The 18,415-nt window shown below is 64.8% G+C and overlaps 1 protein-coding gene across 1 annotated transcript in view; it reads left to right on the forward strand.

Moving 5' to 3' along the window:
- Positions 1-18,415, forward strand: part of RYR1 (ryanodine receptor 1) — a 172,427-nt gene that overhangs the window by 22,052 nt on the left and 131,960 nt on the right. The window contains exons 12-21 of the mRNA XM_086872036.1: positions 432-553; positions 3,538-3,724; positions 4,924-5,059; positions 5,994-6,089; positions 7,688-7,806; positions 8,767-8,900; positions 11,465-11,706; positions 14,006-14,198; positions 15,175-15,394; positions 16,521-16,625. Of these exons, the coding sequence (XP_086728162.1) occupies positions 432-553; positions 3,538-3,724; positions 4,924-5,059; positions 5,994-6,089; positions 7,688-7,806; positions 8,767-8,900; positions 11,465-11,706; positions 14,006-14,198; positions 15,175-15,394; positions 16,521-16,625 (1,554 nt within the window). The remainder of the gene's footprint in view (positions 1-431; positions 554-3,537; positions 3,725-4,923; positions 5,060-5,993; positions 6,090-7,687; positions 7,807-8,766; positions 8,901-11,464; positions 11,707-14,005; positions 14,199-15,174; positions 15,395-16,520; positions 16,626-18,415) is intronic.

Here is an 18,415-nt window from a genome sequence, read left to right on the forward strand (position 1 = left end):
TTTTGGGGGTGTTTGGGGTATTTGAGGATGTTTTGGAGTGATTTGGGGGTGTTTGGGATATTCAAGGGAGGCTTTGGGGTGGTTTTGGAGGTGTTTGTGGGATCTGAGGTGGGATTTGGGGGTGTTTGAGCGGGGATTTGGGGTGATTTGGGGGTGTTTGAGGTGGGCTTTGGGGTGATTTGGGGGTGTTTGGGGTATTCGAGGGAGGCTTTGGAGTTTAGGAGGGTCTTGGGGGGTCTTTTGGGGTCCTCCAGGGGTGTATGGGGAGATCCTGGGGGTTTTGAGGGGGCTTTGGGGGCTCTCAGCAGCACTGGGACAGCTCTAGCAGCGCTTTTTGGGGCGTTTGAGAGTTCTGGGGGGTCCCTGTGGGTTTTGGGGGGGTCTCCGGGGGTTCAGGGGTCCCCTCTGAGCCCCCCTGGCCCCCTCCCCAGGCCATCCTGCACCAGGAGGGGCACATGGACGACGCGCTGACCCTGGCGCGCTCCCAGCGCCAGGAGTCGCAGGCGGCGCGGATGGTCTTCAGCACCACGGGGCTCTACGGGAGCTTCATCAGGTCTGGGGGGCTTTGGGGGGGTCCTGGGGGGCTTTGGGGAGCTTTGGGGGGGTCCTCAGGGATCCTGGAGGGGTCCAGGGGGGGTCCTGAGGGGTTCTGAGGGGTTTTCAGGGGGTCCTCAGGGGGTTCTGGGGATGGTCTTCAGCACCACGGGGCTCTACGGCAGCTTCATCAGGTCTGGGGGGCTTTGGGGGGCTTTGGGGGGCTTTGGGGGGGTCCTGGGGGGCTTTGGGGGGCTTTGGGGGGGTCCTGAGGGGTTTTCAGGGGGTTCTGAGGGGTTCTCGGGGGGTCCTCAGGGGGTTCTGGGGATGGTCTTCAGCACCACGGGGCTCTACGGCAGCTTCATCAGGTCTGGGGGGCTTTGGGGGGCTTTGGGGGGGTCCTGGGGGGATCTGGGGGGTCCTGGGGGGTCCTGAGGGGTTTTCAGGGGGTCCTGAGGGGTTCTCGGGGGGTCCTGAAGGGGTTCTGAGGGTGATCTGGGGATGGTCTTCAGCACCACGGGGCTCTACGGGAGCTTCATCAGGTCTGGGGGGTCCTGGGGGGCTTTGGGGGGTCCTGGGGGGCTTTGGGGAGCTTTGGGGGGGTCCTCAGGGATCCTGGAGGGGTCCAGGGGGGGTCCTGAGGGGTTCTGAGGGGTTTTCAGGGGGTCCTCAGGGGGTTCTGGGGATGGTCTTCAGCACCACGGGGCTCTACGGGAGCTTCATCAGGTCTGGGGGGTCCTGGGGGGCTTTGGGGGGCTTTGGGGGGGTCCTGAGGGGTTTTCAGGGGGTTCTGAGGGGTTTTCAGGGGGTCCTGAGGGGTTCTTGGGGGGTCCTGAAGGGGTTCTGAGGGTGATCTGGGGATGGTCTTCAGCACCACGGGGCTCTACGGGAGCTTCATCAGGTCTGGGGGGCTTTGGGGGGGTCCTGGGGGGCTTTGGGGGGTCCTGGGGTGGTCCTCAGGGATCCTGGAGGGGTCCTGGGGGGGTCCTGAGGGGTTTTCAGGGGGTCCTGAGGGGTTCTCGGGGGGTCCTCAGGGGGTTCTGGGGATGGTCTTCAGCACCACGGGGCTCTACGGGAGCTTCATCAGGTCTGGGGGGTCCTGGGGGGCTTTGGGGGGGTCCTCAGGGGTCCTGGGGGGGTCCTGAGGGGTTTTCAGGGGGTTCTGAGGGGGTCTCGGGGGGTCCTCAGGGTGATCTGGGGATGGTCTTCAGCACCACGGGGCTCTACGGCAGCTTCATCAGGTCTGGGGGGCTTTGGGGGGCTTTGGGGGGCTTTGGGGGGCTTTGGGGGGGTCCTGGGGGGCTTTGGGGAGCTTTGGGGTGGTCCTCAGGGATCCTGGAGGGGTCCAGGGGGGTTCTGAGGGGTTTTCAGGGGGTTCTGAGGGGGTTCTGGGGATGGTCTTCAGCACCACGGGGCTCTACGGAAGCTTCATCAGGTCTGGGGGGCTTTGGGGGGCTTTGGGGGGTCCTGGGGGGGTCCTGGGGGGTTTTCAGGGGGTCCTGAGGGGTTCTTGGGGGGTCCTGAAGGGGTTCTGAGGGTGATCTGGGGATGGTCTTCAGCACCACGGGGCTCTACGGGAGCTTCATCAGGTCTGGGGGGCTTTGGGGGGCTTTGGGGGGGTCCTGGGGGGCTTTGGGGAGCTTTGGGGTGGTCCTCAGGGATCCTGGAGGGGTCCAGGGGGGGTCCTGAGGGGTTTTCAGGGGGTTCTGAGGGGTTCTCGGGGGGTCCTCAGGGGGTTCTGGGGATGGTCTTCAGCACCACGGGGCTCTACGGCAGCTTCATCAGGTCTGGGGGGCTTTGGGGGGCTTTGGGGGGGTCCTCAGGGGGTCCTGGGGGGGTCCTGGGGGGTTTTCAGGGGTCCTGGGGGGGTCCTGAGGGGTTCTGGGGGGTTCTTGGGGGGCTCTGAGGGGTTTTCAGGGGGTTCTGAGGGGTTCTCGGGGGGTCCTCAGGGTGATCTGGGGATGGTCTTCAGCACCACGGGGCTCTACAGGAGCTTCATCAGGTCTGGGGGGTCCTGGGGGGCTTTGGGGGGCTTTGGGGGGTCCTGGGGTGGTCCTCAGGGATCCTGGAGGGGTTCTGAGGGGGTCTTGGGGGGTTCTGAGGGGTTCTGAGGGTGATCTGGGGATGGTCTTCAGCACCACGGGGCTCTACGGCAGCTTCATCAGGTCTGGGGGGTCCTGGGAGGCTTTGGGGGGGTCCTGGGGGGATTTGGGGGGGTCCTCAGGGATCCTGGAGGGGTCCAGGGGGGGTCCTGAGGGGTTTTCAGGGGGTTCTGAGGGGTTCTCGGGGGGTCCTCAGGGGGTTCTGGGGATGGTCTTCAGCACCACGGGGCTCTACGGGAGCTTCATCAGGTCTGGGGGGCTTTGGGGGGCTTTGGGGAGGTCCTGGGGGGGTCCTGAGGGGTTTTCAGGGGGCTCTGAGTGCCCCCTCCCCAGGAGCCCAGACCCCTCCCCAGGAGCCCAGACCCCTCCCCAGGAGCCCCCTCCCACCGGGGCAGTTTCACTGACCCCAGACCCCCTGTGCCCCCTCCCCAGGAGCCCCCTCCCACCGGGGCGGTTTCACTGACCCCAGACCCCCTGTGCCCCCTCCCCAGGAGCCTGGACCCCTCCCCAGGAGCCCCCTCCCACCGGGGCTGTTTCACTGACCCCAGACCCCCTGTGCCCCCTCCCCAGGAGCCTGGACCCCTCCCCAGGAGCCTGTGCCCCCTCCCCAGGAGCCCCCTCCCACCGGGGCTGTTTCACTGACCCCAGACCCCCCTGTGCCCCCTCCCCAGGAGCCCAGACCCCTCCTCAGGAGCCCAGACCCCTCCCCAGGAGCCCGGACCCCCCTGTGCCCCCTCCCCAGGAGCCCGGACCCCTCCCCAGGAGCCCCCTCCCACCGGGGCTGTTTAACTGACCCCAGACCCCCCTGTGCCCCCTCCCCAGGAGCCTGGACCCCTCCCCAGGAGCCCCCTCCCACCGGGGCGGTTTCACTGACCCCAGACCCCCTGTGCCCCCTCCCCAGGAGCCTGGACAATCTCCGGGGCCGCCCCCGGGGGTCTCCCCCGCCGCCCCTTCCCATCGCCGCCGTCATCCTGAGCCTGCAGGACCTCATCGGGTACCTGGAGCCCCCTCCCCAGGATCTGCGGCACGAGCAGCGCCAGGGCCGGCTGCGAGCCCTGCGGGCCCGCCAGAGCCTGTTCCAGCAGGAGGTGAGACCCCCGGGACCCCTCCCCAATTCTGATCCGCCCCCCTTTCCCCTCCCCACGGCCGGCTCAGAGCCCGCCAGAGCCTGTTCCAGCAGGAGGTGAGACCCCCGGGACCCCTCCCCAATTCTGATCCATCCCCTTTTACACCCCCAAATAGTGCTAAATGCACCCGGGACCCCTCCCCAATTCTGATCCGCCCCCTTTTACACCCCCAAATAGTGCTAAATGCACCCGGGACCCCTCCCCAATTCTGATCCATCCCCTTTTACACCCCCAAATAGTGTTAAATGCACCCGGGACCCCTCCCCAATTCTGATCCATCCCCTTTTACACCCCTAGATTGTGTTAAATGCACCCGGGACCCCTCCCCAATTCTGATCCATCCCCTTTTACACCCCCAAATAGTGTTAAATGCACCCGGGACCCCTCCCCAATTCTGATCCATCCCCTTTTACACCCCCAAATAGTGTTAAATGCACCCGGGACCCCTCCCCAATTCTGATCCATCCCCTTTTACACCCCTAGATTGTGTTAAATGCACCCGGGACCCCTCCCCAATTCTGATCCATCCCCTTTTACACCCCCAAATAGTGTTAAATGCACCCGGGACCCCTCCCCAATTCTGATCCGCCCCCTTTTACACCCCCAAATAGTGTTAAATGCACCCGGGACCCCTCCCCAATTCTGATCCGCCCCCTTTTACACCCCCAAATAGTGCTAAATGCACCCGGGACCCCTCCCCAATTCTGGGAGGTTGCAGTGGGGGTTCAGGGATCCCGGTTTGGGGGTCCCAGTTTGAGGGTCCCAGTTTGGGGGTCCCAGGGGGGTTCAGGGGTCCCAGTTTGAGGGTCCCAGTTTGGGGGTCCCGGGGGGTTCAGGGGTCCCAGTTTGAGGGTCCCAGTTTGGGGGTCCCAGGGGGGTTCAGGGGTCCCAGTTTGGGGGTCCCAGGGGGGTTCAGGGGTCCCGGTTTGGGGGTCCCAGTTTGGGGGTCCCAGGGGGGTTCAGGGGTCCCAGTTTGGGGGTCCCAGGGGGGTCCAGGGGTCCCGGTTTGGGGGTCCCATCCGGGGGTCTCCCGCAGGGGATGCTGACCCTGATGCCAGGGGGGCTCAGGGGTCCCAGGGGGGTTCAGGGGTCCCAGTTTGGGGGTTCCAGGGGGGTTCAGGGGTCCCGGTTTGGGGGTCCCATCCGGGGGTCTCCCGCAGGGGATGCTGACCCTGGTGCTGAGCTGCATCGACCGCCTGAGCGCCTACAGCACCGCGGCGCAGTTCGGGGAGGCCGCGGGGGAGGAGGCGGCGGCCGCCTGGAAGGAGATCGTCAACCTCCTCTACGAGCTGCTGGGTGAGGCTGGGGGGCTGATACGGGGGGCTGGGGGGCAGATATGGGGGGCTGGGGGGCAGATATGGGGCTCTGTGGGGCAGATATGGGGGGCTGTGGGGCAGATATGGGGCATTGTGGGGCAGATATGGGGAGCTGTGGGGCAGATCCAGGGGGTTATGGGGCAGGACTGGCTGTCTGTGGGGCAGATATGAGGGGCTATGAGGTGTTACAGGGCCAGGTGAGTGCTATGGGTCAGGGCTATGGGGCAGAGCTGTGCTATGGGGCAGGGCTGTCTGTGGGTCAGAGCTGTGCTATGGGGCAGGGCTGTGGGCTGTCTGTGGGTCAGAGCTGTGCTATGGGGCAGGGCTGTGCTCTGTCCGTGGGTCAGAGCTGTGCTATGGGGCAGGGCTGTGGGCTGTCTGTGGGTCAGAGCTGTGCTATGGGGCAGAGCTGTGCTATGGGGCAGGGCTGTGGGCTGTGCTGTGGGTCAGGGCTGTCTGTGGGTCAGAGCTGTGCTATGGGGCAGGGCTGTGGGCTGTCTGTGGGTCAGAGCTGTGCTATGGGGCAGGGCTGTGGGCTGTGCTGTGGGTCAGGGCTGTCTGTGGGTCAGAGCTGTGCTATGGGGCAGAGCTGTGCTATGGGGCAGGGCTGTCTGTGGGTCAGAGCTGTGCTATGGGGCAGAGCTGTGGGTCAGAGCTGTGCTACGGGGCAGGGCTATGGGCTGTGCTGTGGGTCAGGGCTGTCTGTGGGTCAGAGCTATGGGTCAGAGCTGTGCTATGGGGCAGGGCTATGGGCTGTCTGTGGGTCAGGGCTGTCTGTGGGTCAGAGCTGTGCTATGGGGCAGAGCTGTGCTATGGGGCAGGGCTATGGGCTGTGCTGTGGGTCAGGGCTGTCTGTGGGTCAGAGCTGTGCTATGGGGCAGCCGTGGGTCGCTGACCCCCCGTGTGCCCCCCAGCCTCGCTGATCCGAGGGAACCGAGCCAACTGCGCCCTGTTCTCCACCAACCTGGACTGGCTGGTCAGCAAACTGGACAGGCTGGAGGCCTCCTCGGGTCAGTGGGGCAGCCGTGGGGCAGCTGTGGGGCTGGGGGGGACCTCTGTGGGGCTGAGACCCCTCCTGTGGGGCTGGGGGGGGATCTCTGTGGGGCTGAGACCCCTCCTGTGGGGCTGGGGGGGATCTCTGGGGGGCTGAGACCCTTCCTGTGGGGCTGGGGGGGACCTCTGTGGGGCTGAGACCCCTCCTGTGGGGCTGAGACCCCTCCTGTGGGGCTGGGGGGGATCTCTGGGGGGCTGAGACCCTTCCTGTGGGGCTGGGGGGGATCTCTGTGGGGCTGAGACCCCTCCTATGGGGCTGAGACCCCTCCTATGGGTCTGGGGTCTGTGCTGTGGGTCTGGGGTCTGTGCTGTGGGTCTGGGGTCTCTCCCGTGGGTCTGAGCCGCGCTATGGGGCTGCCCCACACCGCAGGGATCCTGGAGGTTCTGTACTGCGTGCTGTGGGTCTGGGGTCTGTGCTGTGGGTCTGGGGTCTGTGCTGTGGGTCTGGGGTCTCTCCCGTGGGTCTGGGGTCCCTCCCGTGGGTCTGGGGTCTCTCCCGTGGGTCTGAGCCGCGCTATGGGGCTGCCCCACACCGCAGGGATCCTGGAGGTTCTGTACTGCGTGCTGTGGGTCTGGGGTCCCTCCCGTGGTTCTGGGGTCTGTGCTGTGGGTCTGGGGTCTCTCCCGCGGGTCTGGGGTCTCTCCCGTGGGTCTGAGCCGCGCTATGGGGCTGCCCCACACCGCAGGGATCCTGGAGGTTCTGTACTGCGTGCTGTGGGTCTGGGGTCCCTCCCGTGGTTCTGGGGTCTGTGCTGTGGGTCTGGGGTCTGTGCTGTGGGTCTGGGGTCCCTCCCGTGGGTCTGGGGTCTCTCCCATGGGTCTGACCCCCCGATCCCCCGCTATGGGGCTGCCCCACACCGCAGGGATCCTGGAGGTTCTGTACTGTGTGCTGTGGGTCTGGGGTCCCTCCCGTGGTTCTGGGGTCTCTCCCGTGGGTCTGGGGTCTGTGCTGTGGGTCTGGGGTCTCTCCCATGGGTCTGACTCCCGCTATGGGGCTGCCCCACACCGCAGGGATCCTGGAGGTTCTGTACTGCGTGCTGTGGGTCTGGGGTCCCTCCCGTGGTTCTGGGGTCTGTGCTGTGGGTCTGGGGTCTGTGCTGTGGGTCTGGGGTCTCTCCCGTGGGTCTGGGGTCTGTGCTGTGGGTCTGGGGTCTGTGCTGTGGGTCTGGGGTCTCTCCCATGGGTCTGAGCCGCGCTATGGGGCTGCCCCACACCGCAGGGATCCTGGAGGTTCTGTACTGCGTGCTGTGGGTCTGGGGTCCCTCCCGTGGGTCTGGGGTCTCTCCCGTGGGTCTGGGGTCTCTCCTGTGGGTCTGACTCCCGCTATGGGGCTGCCCCACACCGCAGGGATCCTGGAGGTTCTGTACTGCGTGCTGTGGGTCTGGGGTCTGTGCTGTGGGTCTGGGGTCTGTGCTGTGGGTCTGGGGTCCCTCCCGTGGGTCTGGGGTCTCTCCCGTGGGTCTGGGGTCTCTCCCGTGGGTCTGGGGTCCCTCCCGTGGGTCTGGGGTCTCTCCCATGGGTCTGACTCCCGCTATGGGGCTGCCCCACACCGCAGGGATCCTGGAGGTTCTGTACTGTGTCCTGATCGAGAGCCCCGAGGTGCTCAACATCATCCAGGAGAATCACATCAAGTCCATCATCTCCCTGCTGGACAAGCACGGCCGCAACCACAAGGTGGGGAGGGGCTCAGGTGTGTCCAGGTGTGTCCCCAGGTGTCCCCAGGTACACTCAGGTGTGTCCCCAGGTGTCCCCAGGTACACTCAGGTGTCCCCAGGTGTTCCCAGGTACACTCAGCTGTGTCCCCAGGTGTCCCCAGGTGTCCCCAGGTGTCCCCACGTACACTCAGGTGTGTCCCCAGGTGTCCCCAGCTGTCCCCAGGTGTCCCCAGGTGTCCCCAGGTACACTCAGGTGTGTCTCCAGGTGTCCCCAGGTGTCCCCAGGTACACTCAGGTGTCCCCAGGTGTTCCCAGGTACACTCAGGTGTGTCCCCAGGTGTCCCCAGGTGTTCCCAGGTACACTCAGGTGTGTCCCCAAGTGTCCCCAGGTGTCCCCAGGTACACTCAGGTGTGTCCCCAGGTGTCCCCAGGTGTCCCCAGGTACACTCAGCTGTGTCCCCAGGTGTTCCCAGGTGTCCCCAGGTGTCCCCAGGTACACTCAGGTGTGTCCCCAGGTGTCCCCAGGTACACTCAGGTGTGTCCCCAGCTGTCCCCAGGTGTCCCCAGGTGTCCCCAGGTGTCCCCAGGTACACTCAGCTGTGTCCCCAGGTGTCCCCAGGTACACTCAGGTGTGTCCCCAGGTACACTCAGGTGTCCCCAGGTGTCCCCAGGTACACTCAGGTGTGTCCCCAGGTGTGTCCCCAGGTGTCCCCAGGTACACTCAGGTGTGTCCCCAGGTGTCCCCAGGTGTCCCCAGGTGTCCCCAGGTGTCCCCAGGTACACTCAGGTGTGTCCCCAGGTACACTCAGGTGTGTCCCCAGGTGTGTCCCCAGGTGTCCCCAGGTGTCCCCAGGTGTCCCCAGGTACACTCAGGTGTGTCCCCAGGTACACTCAGGTGTGTCCCCAGGTGTCCCCAGGTGCCCCCAGGTGTCCCCAGGTGTCCCCAGGTGTCCCCAGGTACACTCAGCTGTGTCCCCAGGTGCTGGACGTGCTGTGCTCGCTGTGTGTCTGTAACGCCGTGGCCGTGCGCTCCAACCAGAACCTCATCACCGAGAACCTGCTGCCCCGCCGCGACCTCCTGCTGCAGACCGGCATGGTCAACTACGTCACCAGGTGGGGCATTTGGGGGGGTCCCTGCTGGATTTGGGGGGGTCCCTGCTGGATTTGGGGGGTCCCTGCTGGATTTGGGGGGTCCTGGGGAGGAGAGATTTGAGGTTTCAGGGAGGTTTCAGGTGGTGTTGAGGTGATCCTGGAAGCTCTTGAGATGTTTCTAGAAGAACTTGGGGTGTCTGGGGGGTTTTGGAGTGGGTCTGGGGGTCCCTGAAGAATTTGGGGGGTCCTGGGGATGGGAGATTTGAGGTTTCAGGGAGGTTTCAGGTGGTGTTGAGGTGCTCCTGGAAGTTCTTGAGATGTTTCTGGAAGAGCCTGGAAGTTCTTGAGATGTTTCTAGAAGAACTTGGGGTGTCTGGGGGGTTTTGGAGTGGGTCTGGGGGTCCCTGAAGAATTTGGGGGGTCCTGGGGAGGAGAGATTTGAGGTTTCAGGGAGGTTTCAGGTGGTGTTGAGGTGATCCTGGAAGCTCTTGAGATGTTTCTGGAAGAGCCTGGAAGTTCTTGAGATGTTTCTAGAAGAACTTGGGGTGTCTGGGGGGTTTTGGAGTGGGTCTGGGGGTCCCTGAAGAATTTGGGGGGTCCTGGGGATGGGAGATTTGAGGTCTCAGGGAGGTTTCAGGTGGTGTTGAGGTGCTCCTGGAACTTCTTGAGATGTTTCTGGAACCTGGAAGCTCTTGAGATGTTTCTAGAAGGACTTGTGGTGTCTGGGGGCTCCCTGGGGGATTTGGGGGGGTCCTGGGGGTCCCTGAAGAATTTGGGGGGTCCTGGGGATGGGAGATTTGAGGATTTGGGGAGGTTTCAGGCGGTGTTGAGGTGCTTCTGGAAATTCTTGAGATGTTTCTGGAAGAACTTGGGGTGTCTGGGGGGATTTTAGGGTGGGTCTGGGGGTCCCTGAAGAATTTGGGGGGGTCTGGGGGTCCCTGAGGCATTTGGGGGGTCCTGGGCACGGGAGATTTGAGGATTTGGGGCTCTCAGGATGGGTTTTGGGGGTCTCAGTGCAGGATTTGGGGTTCTCAGGATGGATTTTGGGGCTCTCAGGATGGGATTTGGGGCTCTCAGGATGGATTTTGGGGGTCTCAGTGCCAGATCTGGGGGGTCCCAGTGCCAGATTTGGGGCTCTCAGGATGGATTTTGGGGGTCCCAGTGCCAGATTTGGGGGTCCCAGTGCCAGATTTGGGGGTCTCACTGCCAGATTTGGGGTTCTCAGGATGGGATTTGGGGTCCCAGTGCCAGTTTGGGGGTCCCAGTGCCAGATTTGGGGGTCCCAGTGCCAGATCCGGGGGGTCCCAGTGCCAGATTTGGGGGTCTCAGTGCAGGATTTGAGGTCTCAGGGTGGGATTTGGGGCTCTCAGGATGGGATTTGGGGTGTCAGTGCCAGATTTGGGGGTCCCAGTGCCAGATTTGGGGCTCTCAGGATGGGATTTGGGGGTCTCAGTGCCAGATCTGGGGGTCTCAGTGCCAGATTTGGGGTGTCAGTGCCAGATCTGGGGGTCTCACTGCCAGATTTGGGGGTCCCAGTGCCAGATTTGGGGTTCTCAGGATGGATTTGGGGGTCCCAGTGCCAGATTTGGGGGTCCCAGTGCCAGTTTTGGGGTCCCAGTGCCAGATTAGGGGGTCCCAGTGCCAGTTTTGGGGGTCCCAGTGCCAGATTTGGGGGTCCCAGTGCCAGATTTGGGGTTCTCAGTGCCAGTTTTGGGGCTCTCAGTGCCAGTTTGGGGGTCTCACTGCCAGATTTGGGGCTCTCGGGATGGATTTTGGGGGTCCCAGTGCCAGATTTGGGGGTCCCAGTGCCAGATTTGGGGGTCCCAGTGCCAGTTTTGGGGTCCCAGTGCCAGTTTTGGGGGTCCCAGTGCCAGATTTGGGGGTCTCAGTGCAGGATTTGAGGTCTCAGGGTGGGATTTGGGGCTCTCAGGATGGGATTTGGGGTGTCAGTGCCAGATTTGGGGGTCCCAGTGCCAGATTTGGGGCTCTCGGGATGGATTTTGGGGGTCCCAGTGCCAGTTTTGGGGGTCTCAGTGCCAGATTTGGGGGTCCCAGTGCCAGATTTGGGGCTCTCGGGATGGATTTTGGGGGTCCCAGTGCCAGTTTTGGGGGTCCCAGTGCCAGATTTGGGGGTCCCAGTGCCAGTTTTGGGGTCCCAGTGCCAGTTTTGGGGGTCTCAGGGTGGGATTTGGGGCTCTCAGGGTGGGATTTGGGGCTCTCGGGATGGATTTTGGGGGTCCCAGTGCCAGATTTGGGGCTCTCGGGATGGATTTTGGGGGTCCCAGTGCCAGTTTTGGGGGGTCTCACTGCCAGATTAGGGGGTCCCAGTGCCAGATTTGGGGGTCCCAGTGCCAGTTTTGGGGGTCTCAGGGTGGGATTTGGGGTCTCAGGGTGGGATTTGGGGCTCTCGGGATGGATTTTGGGGGTCCCAGTGCCAGATTTGGGGGTCCCAGTGCCAGTTTTGGGGTTCTCAGGATGGATTTGGGGGTCTCAGTGCCAGATTTGGGGCTCTCGGGATGGATTTTGGGGGTCCCAGTGCCAGTTTGGGGGGTCTCACTGCGTGGCTCCCTCCCCGCGCGTGGCAGCGTGCGTCCCAACCTGTTTGTGGGGACGGCGCCGGGCTCGACGCAGTTCCGCTGCTGGTACTTCGAGGTGGCCGTGGAGCGGGCGCTGCCCTTCGTCACCGCCGTGCCCACCCACCTGCGGGTGGGCTGGGGGGCTGCGGGGGGCTTCCGGCCCGCCCCGGGCGGGGGCGCGGGCTGGGGGGGCAACGGCGCCGGCGACGACCTCAACTCCTTCGCCTTCGACGGGCTGCACCTGTGGACAGGTGAGGGGAGGGCGGGGGGAGCGGCTGGGGGCACCCCTGGGACCCCCTGACCACCCTGGGACACCCTGGGACCCCTTGGGAGCACCCGGGAGCACCCCTGGGACCCCCTGGGACACAGCCTGGGACACCCTTGGGAGCACCCCTGGGACTCCTTGGGAGCAACCCTGGGACCCCCTGGGACCCCTGGGACCCCCTGGGAGCACCCCTGGGACCCCCTGACCACCCTGGGACCCCCTGACCATCCTGGGACCCCCTGGGAGCACCCCTGGGACCCCCTGGGAGCACCCCTGGGACCCCCTGACCACCCTGGGACCCCTTGGGAGCACCCCTGGGATCCCCTGGGAGCACCCCTGGGACCCCTTGGGAGCACGCCTGGGGCCCCTGACCACCCTGGGACCCCCTGACCACCCTGGGACCCCCTGACCACCCTGGGACCCCCTTATCCCACTGGGATCCCCTGGGACACAGCCTGGGATCCCCTGACCACTCTGGGACCCCCTGGGACCACCCCTGGGACCCCCCGGGAGCACCCCTGGGACCCCACTGGGACCCCCCCCTGAGTGACCCCCTGACCCCTGAGTGACCCCCGTGTCCCCCCAGGGGGTGTCCCCAAGGCCGGGCTCTGGCCGAGGGGGACGTGGTCAGCTGCTGCCTGGATTTGGGGGTCCCCCTGACCCCTCTGACCCCTGAGACCCCCCCTGACCCCTGTGTGACCCCTGTGACCCCTGTGTGTCCCCCCAGGGGGTGTCCCCAAGGCCGTGGCGTCCCCCCAGCGCCGGGCTCTGGCCGAGGGGGACGTGGTCAGCTGCTGCCTGGATCTGGGGGTCCCCCTGACCCCTGTGTGACCCCTGTGTGACCCCCTGACCCCTGTGACCCCTGTGTGTCCCCCCAGGGGGTGTCCCCAAGGCCGTGGCGTCCCCCCAGCGGCGGGCTCTGGCCGAGGGGGACGTGGTCAGCTGCTGCCTGGATTTGGGGGTCCCCCTGACCCCCCTGACCCCCCCCCCTGACCCCTGTGACCCCTGAGTGACCTGTGTGTCCCCCCAGGGGGTGTCCCCAAGGCCGTGGCGTCCCCCCAGCGCCGGGCTCTGGCCGAGGGGGACGTGGTCAGCTGCTGCCTGGATTTGGGGGTCCCCCTGACCCCCCTGACCCCTGTGTGACCCCTGTGGCCCCTGAGTGACCCCCGTGTCCCCCCAGGGGGTGTCCCCAAGGCCGTGGCGTCCCCCCAGCGCCGGGCTCTGGCCGAGGGGGACGTGGTCAGCTGCTGCCTGGATCTGGGGGTCCCCCTGACCCCTCTGACCCCTGAGACCCCCCCTGACCCCTGTGTGACCCCTGTGACCCCTGTGTGTCCCCCCAGGGGGTGTCCCCAAGGCCGTGGCGTCCCCCCAGCGCCGGGCTCTGGCCGAGGGGGACGTGGTCAGCTGCTGCCTGGATTTGGGGGTCCCTCTGACCCCTGTGTGACCCCTGTGTGACCCCCTGACCCCTGAGTGACCCCCGTGTCCCCCCAGGGGGTGTCCCCAAGGCCGTGGCGTCCCCCCAGCGGCGGGCTCTGGCCGAGGGGGACGTGGTCAGCTGCTGCCTGGATCTGGGGGTCCCCCTGACCCCTGTGTGACCCCCTGACCCCTGTGTGACCCCTGTGTGACCCCTGTGACCCCCGTGTCCCCCCAGGGGGTGTCCCCAAGGCCGTGGCGTCCCCCCAGCGCCGGGCTCTGGCCGAGGGGGACGTGGTCAGCTGCTGCCTGGATCTGGGGGTCCCCCTGACCCCCCTGACCCCTGTGTGACCCCCTGACCCCTGTGTGACCCCTGAGTGACCCCCGTGTCCCCCCAGGGGGTGTCCCCAAGGCCGGGCTCTGGCCGAGGGGGACGTGGTCAGCTGCTGCCTGGATTTGGGGGTCCCCCTGACCCCCCTGACCCCTGTGTGACCCCCTGACCCCTGAGTGACCCCCGTGTCCCCCCAGGGGGTGTCCCCAAGGCCGTGGCGTCCCCCCAGCGGCGGGCTCTGGCCGAGGGGGACGTGGTCAGCTGCTGCCTGGATTTGGGGGTCCCCCTGACCCCTGTGTGACCCCTGTGTGACCCCTGTGACCCCTGTGACCCCCGTGTGTCCCCCCAGGGGGTGTCCCCAAGGCCGTGGCGTCCCCCCAGCGGCGGGCTCTGGCCGAGGGGGACGTGGTCAGCTGCTGCCTGGATTTGGGGGTCCCTCTGACCCCTGTGTGACCCCCTGACCCCTGTGTGACCCCTGAGACCCCCCCTGACCCCTGTGTGACCCCTGTGTGACCCCTGTGACCCCTGTGTGTCCCCCCAGGGGGTGTCCCCAAGGCCGTGGCGTCCCCCCAGCGCCGGGCTCTGGCCGAGGGGGACGTGGTCAGCTGCTGCCTGGATCTGGGGGTCCCCAGCGCCTCTTTCCGCCTCAACGGGGCCCCCGTCCAGGGCGTCCTCGAGGGCTTCAACCTGGACACGCTCTTCACCCCCGTGGCCAGCTTCTCGGCCGGGGTCCGGTGAGGGGGGGACACCCCGAAAATGGGGAGGGGGGCACTTGAGGGGGGGTGGGGAGGGGGCTGGGGGCTGTGAAATGGGGCTGGGGGCTCTGAGATGGGGCTGGGGGCTGTGAGATGGGGCTGGGGGCTCTGAGATGGGGCTGGGGGCTGTGAGATGGGGCTGGGGGCTGTGAGATGGGGGCTGGGGGCTGTGAGATGGGGCTGGGGGCTGTGAGATGGGGGCTGGGGGCTGTGAGATGGGGCTGGGGGCTCTGAAAGGAGTTTCTGCTGGGGGTGATCTATGGGGTCTGTGGGGTCTCTATGGGATCTATGGGGTCCCTATGGGGTCTGTAGGGTCTCTATGGGATCTATGGGGTCTGTGGGGTCTCTATGGGATCTATGGGGTCCCTATGGGGTCTGTAGGGTCTCTATGGGATCTATGGGGTCTGTGGGGTCTGTAGGGTCTCTATGGGATCTATGGGGTCTGTGGGGTCTCTGTGGGATCTATGGGGTCTGTGGGGTCTCTATGGGGTCTGTAAGGTCTCTATGGGATCTATGGGGTCTGTAGGGTCTCTATGGGATCTATGGGGTCTGTGGGGTCTGTAGGGTCTCTATGGGATCTATGGGGTCTGTGGGGTCTCTATGGGATCTATGGGGTCTCCATGGGATCTATGGGGTCTGTAGGGTCTCTATGGGATCTATGGGGTCTGTAGGGTCTCTATGGGATCTATGGGGTCTCTATGGGATCTATGGGGTCTGTGGGGTCCCTATGGGATCCATGGGGTCTGTAGGGTCTCTATGGGATCTATGGGGTCTCTATGGGATCTATGGGGTCTGTAGGGTCTCTATGGGATCTATGGGGTCTCTATGGGATCTATGGGGTCTGTAGGGTCTCTATGGGATCTATGGGGTCTGTGGGGTCTCTATGGGATCTATGGGATCTATGGGGTCCCTATGGGATCTATGGGGTCCCTATGGGGTCTCTGATGTCCCCCAGGCTGCGTTTCCTGCTGGGGGGCCGTCACGGCGAGTTCCGTTTCGTGCCCCCTCCCGGTTACGCGCCGTGCGCCGAGGCGCTGCTGCCCCGCGAGCGGCTGCGCCTGGAGCCGCTGACGGCCTACAGGGGCTCCGCGCCCCCCGGCAGCCGCAGCCTGCTGGGGCCCAGCCGCGCCCTGCCCCACACCGCCTTCACCCCCTGCCCCGTGGACACGCAGCAGGTCGGAAACGGGGGGCTGGGGGGCGTTGGAGGGGGTTTGGGGGGTTTGGGGGGGGGTTTGGGGGGCAGTTTGGGGGGCGGTTTGGGGGGGAGTTGGGGAGGGGGTTTGGGATGAGGATTGGGGGGATTGGGGAGGGGTTTGGGGGGATTGGGGAGGGGTTTGGGGGGTTTGGGATGAGGTTTGGGGGGATTGGGGTGGGTTTGGGGGCATTGGGGGATTGGGGAGGGGATTGGGGGGATTGGGGAAGGGTTTGGGGGGGGTTATGGGGGGATTGGGGAGGGGTTTGGGGGGGTTATGGGGGGATTGGGGAGGGGTTTGGGGGGATTGGGGAGGGGTTTGGGGTGAAGTTTGGGGGGATTGGGGTGGGTTTGGGGGCATTGGGGGATTGGGGAGGGGATTGGGGGGATTGGGGAAGGGTTTGGGGGGATTGGGGAGGGGTTTGGGGGGGAGTTGGGGAGGGGGTTTGGGAGGATTAGGGGGGTTGGAGTGGGATTTGGGGGGTGAAGGGGGATTGGGGAGGGGTTTGGGGGGATTGGGATGAGGTTTGGGGGGCATTGGGGGGTTTGGGGGGGAGTTGGGGAGGGGGTTTGGAAGGATTAGGGGGGTTGGAGTGGGATTTGGGGGGTGAAGGGGGATTGGGGAGGGGTTTGGGGGGATTGGGGAGGGGTTTGGGGGGATTGGGATGAGGTTTGGGGGGATTGGGGTGGGTTTGGGGGCATTGGGGGATTGGGGAAGGGTTTGGGGGGATTGGGGAGGGGTTTGGGGGGGAGTTGGGGAGGGGGTTTGGAAGGATTAGGGGGGTTGGAGTGGGATTTGGGGGGTTTGGGGGGATTGGGGAGGGGTTTGGGGGGTTTGAGATTGGGTTTGGGGGGATTGGGGAGGGGTTTGGGGGGTTTGGGGAGGGGTTTGGGGGGTTCGAGATGGGGTTTGGGGGGATTGGGGAGGGGTTTGGGGGGCATTGGGGGCTTTGGGGGGGTTTGGGGGGGGATTTGGGGAGGGATTTGGGGGGTTTGGGATGAGGATTGGGGGGATTGGGGTGGGTTTGGGGGGTTTGAGATGGGGTTTGGGGGATTTTGGGGTGTTTATAGGGATTATGGGGGTCCAACGCCCCCTTTCCCCCCCCCAGATCGTGCTGCCCCCACACCTGGAGCGCATCCGGGAGAAGCTGGCGGAGAACATCCACGAGCTGTGGGCCCTGACCCGCATCGAGCAGGGCTGGACCTACGGGCCTGTGAGTGGGGGACCCCAAAATCCCCTGGGGAACCCCAAAATTCACCTTGGGACCCCAAAATCCCCCTGGGGAACCCCAAAATCCCCCCAGGAACCCCAAACCCACCCTGAGCTGTGGGCCCTGACCCGCATCGAGCAGGGCTGGACCTACGGGCCTGTGAGTGGGGGACCCCAAAATCCCCCTGGGGAACCCCAAAATTCACCCTGGGGAACCCCAAAATCCCCTGGGGAACCCCAAAATTCAACCTGGGAACCCCAAACCCCCCAAACCCACCCTGAGCTTTGGGCCCTGACCCGCATCGAGCAGGGCTGGACCTACGGGCCTGTGAGTGGGGGACCCCAAAATCCCCTGGGGAACCCCAAAATTCACCTTGGGACCCCCAAAATCCCCCTGGGGAACCCCAAAATCCCCCTGGGGAACCCCAAAATCCCCCCAGGAACCCCAAACCCACCCTGAGCTGTGGGCCCTGACCCGCATCGAGCAGGGCTGGACCTACGGGCCTGTGAGTGGGGGACCCCAAAATCCCCCTGGGGACCCCAAAATCACCCTGGGGAACCCCAAAATCCCCCCAGGAACCCCAAAATTCACCCTGGGAACCCCAAACCCCCCCAAACCCACCCTGAGCTGTGGGCCCTGACCCGCATCGAGCAGGGCTGGACCTACGGGCCTGTGAGTGGGGGACCCCAAAATCCCCTGGGGAACCCCAAAATTCACCTTGGGGAACCCCAAAATTCACCCTGGGAACCCCAAAATCCACCCAGAGAACCCCAAAATTCACACTGGGAACCCCAAAATTCCCCTGGGGAACCCCAAAATTTATCCAGGAACCCCAAAATCCGCCCAGGAACCCCAAACCCCCCAAACCCACCCTGAGCTCTGAGCCCTGACCCGCATCGAGCAGGGCCTGTGAGTGGGGGACCCCAAAAACCCCCTGGGGACCCCAAAATCCATCCTGGGAACCCCAAATTTCACCCTGGGAACCCAAAAAGGTGTTTTTGGGGTGCTCAGGGGGTGTTTTTGGGGTGCTCAGGATGGGTTTTGGGGTGCTCAGGGGGTGTTTTTGGGGTGCCCCAGGCTTTGATCCCTGGTTTCACTGGGGGCTCCTTTTGGGGGTCCCAAAGTTCAGATCCATTTTTGGGGGGGGTCCCTTTTTTTTGGGGGGGGGGTCCCGGTGTTCAGGGGGTGTTTTTGGGGTGCTGAGGGGTGTTTTTGGGGTGCTCAGGAGGTGTTTTCCATTGATCCCTGGCTGCAGTGGGGGCTCCTTTGGGGGTCCCAAAGTTCAGATCCATTTTTGGGGGGGGTCCCTTTTTTGGGGGGGGTCCCGGTGTCCAGGGGGTGTTTTTGGGGTGCTGAGGGGGTGTTTTTGGGGTGCTCAGGATGGGTTTTGGGGTGCTCAGGAGGTGTTTTTGGGGTGCCCCAAGCTTTGATCCCTGGTTTCACTGGGGGCTCCTTTTGGGGGTCCCAAAGTTCAGATCCATTTTTGGGGGGGGTCTCTTTTTTTGGGGGGGGTCCCGGTGTCCAGGAGGTGTTTTTGGGGTGCTGAGGGGGTGTTTTTGGGGTGCTCAGGATGGGTTTTGGGGTGCCCCAGGCTTTGATCCCTGGCTGAAGTGGGGGCTCCTTTTGGGGGTCCCAAAGTTCAGATCCATTTTTGGGGGGGGTCCCTTTTTTGGGGGGGGGTCCCGGTGTCCAGGAGGTGTTTTTGGGGTGCTGAGGGGGTGTTTTTGGGGTGCTCAGGATGGGTTTTGGGGTGTTCAGGATGGGTTTTGGGGTGCCCCAGGCTTTGATCCCTG

The sequence above is a fragment of the Cyanistes caeruleus genome, chromosome 38, assembly GCF_971803275.1.
Source record: "Cyanistes caeruleus chromosome 38, bCyaCae1.hap1.1, whole genome shotgun sequence".
In the NCBI taxonomy this organism is placed as follows: domain Eukaryota; kingdom Metazoa; phylum Chordata; class Aves; order Passeriformes; family Paridae; genus Cyanistes; species Cyanistes caeruleus.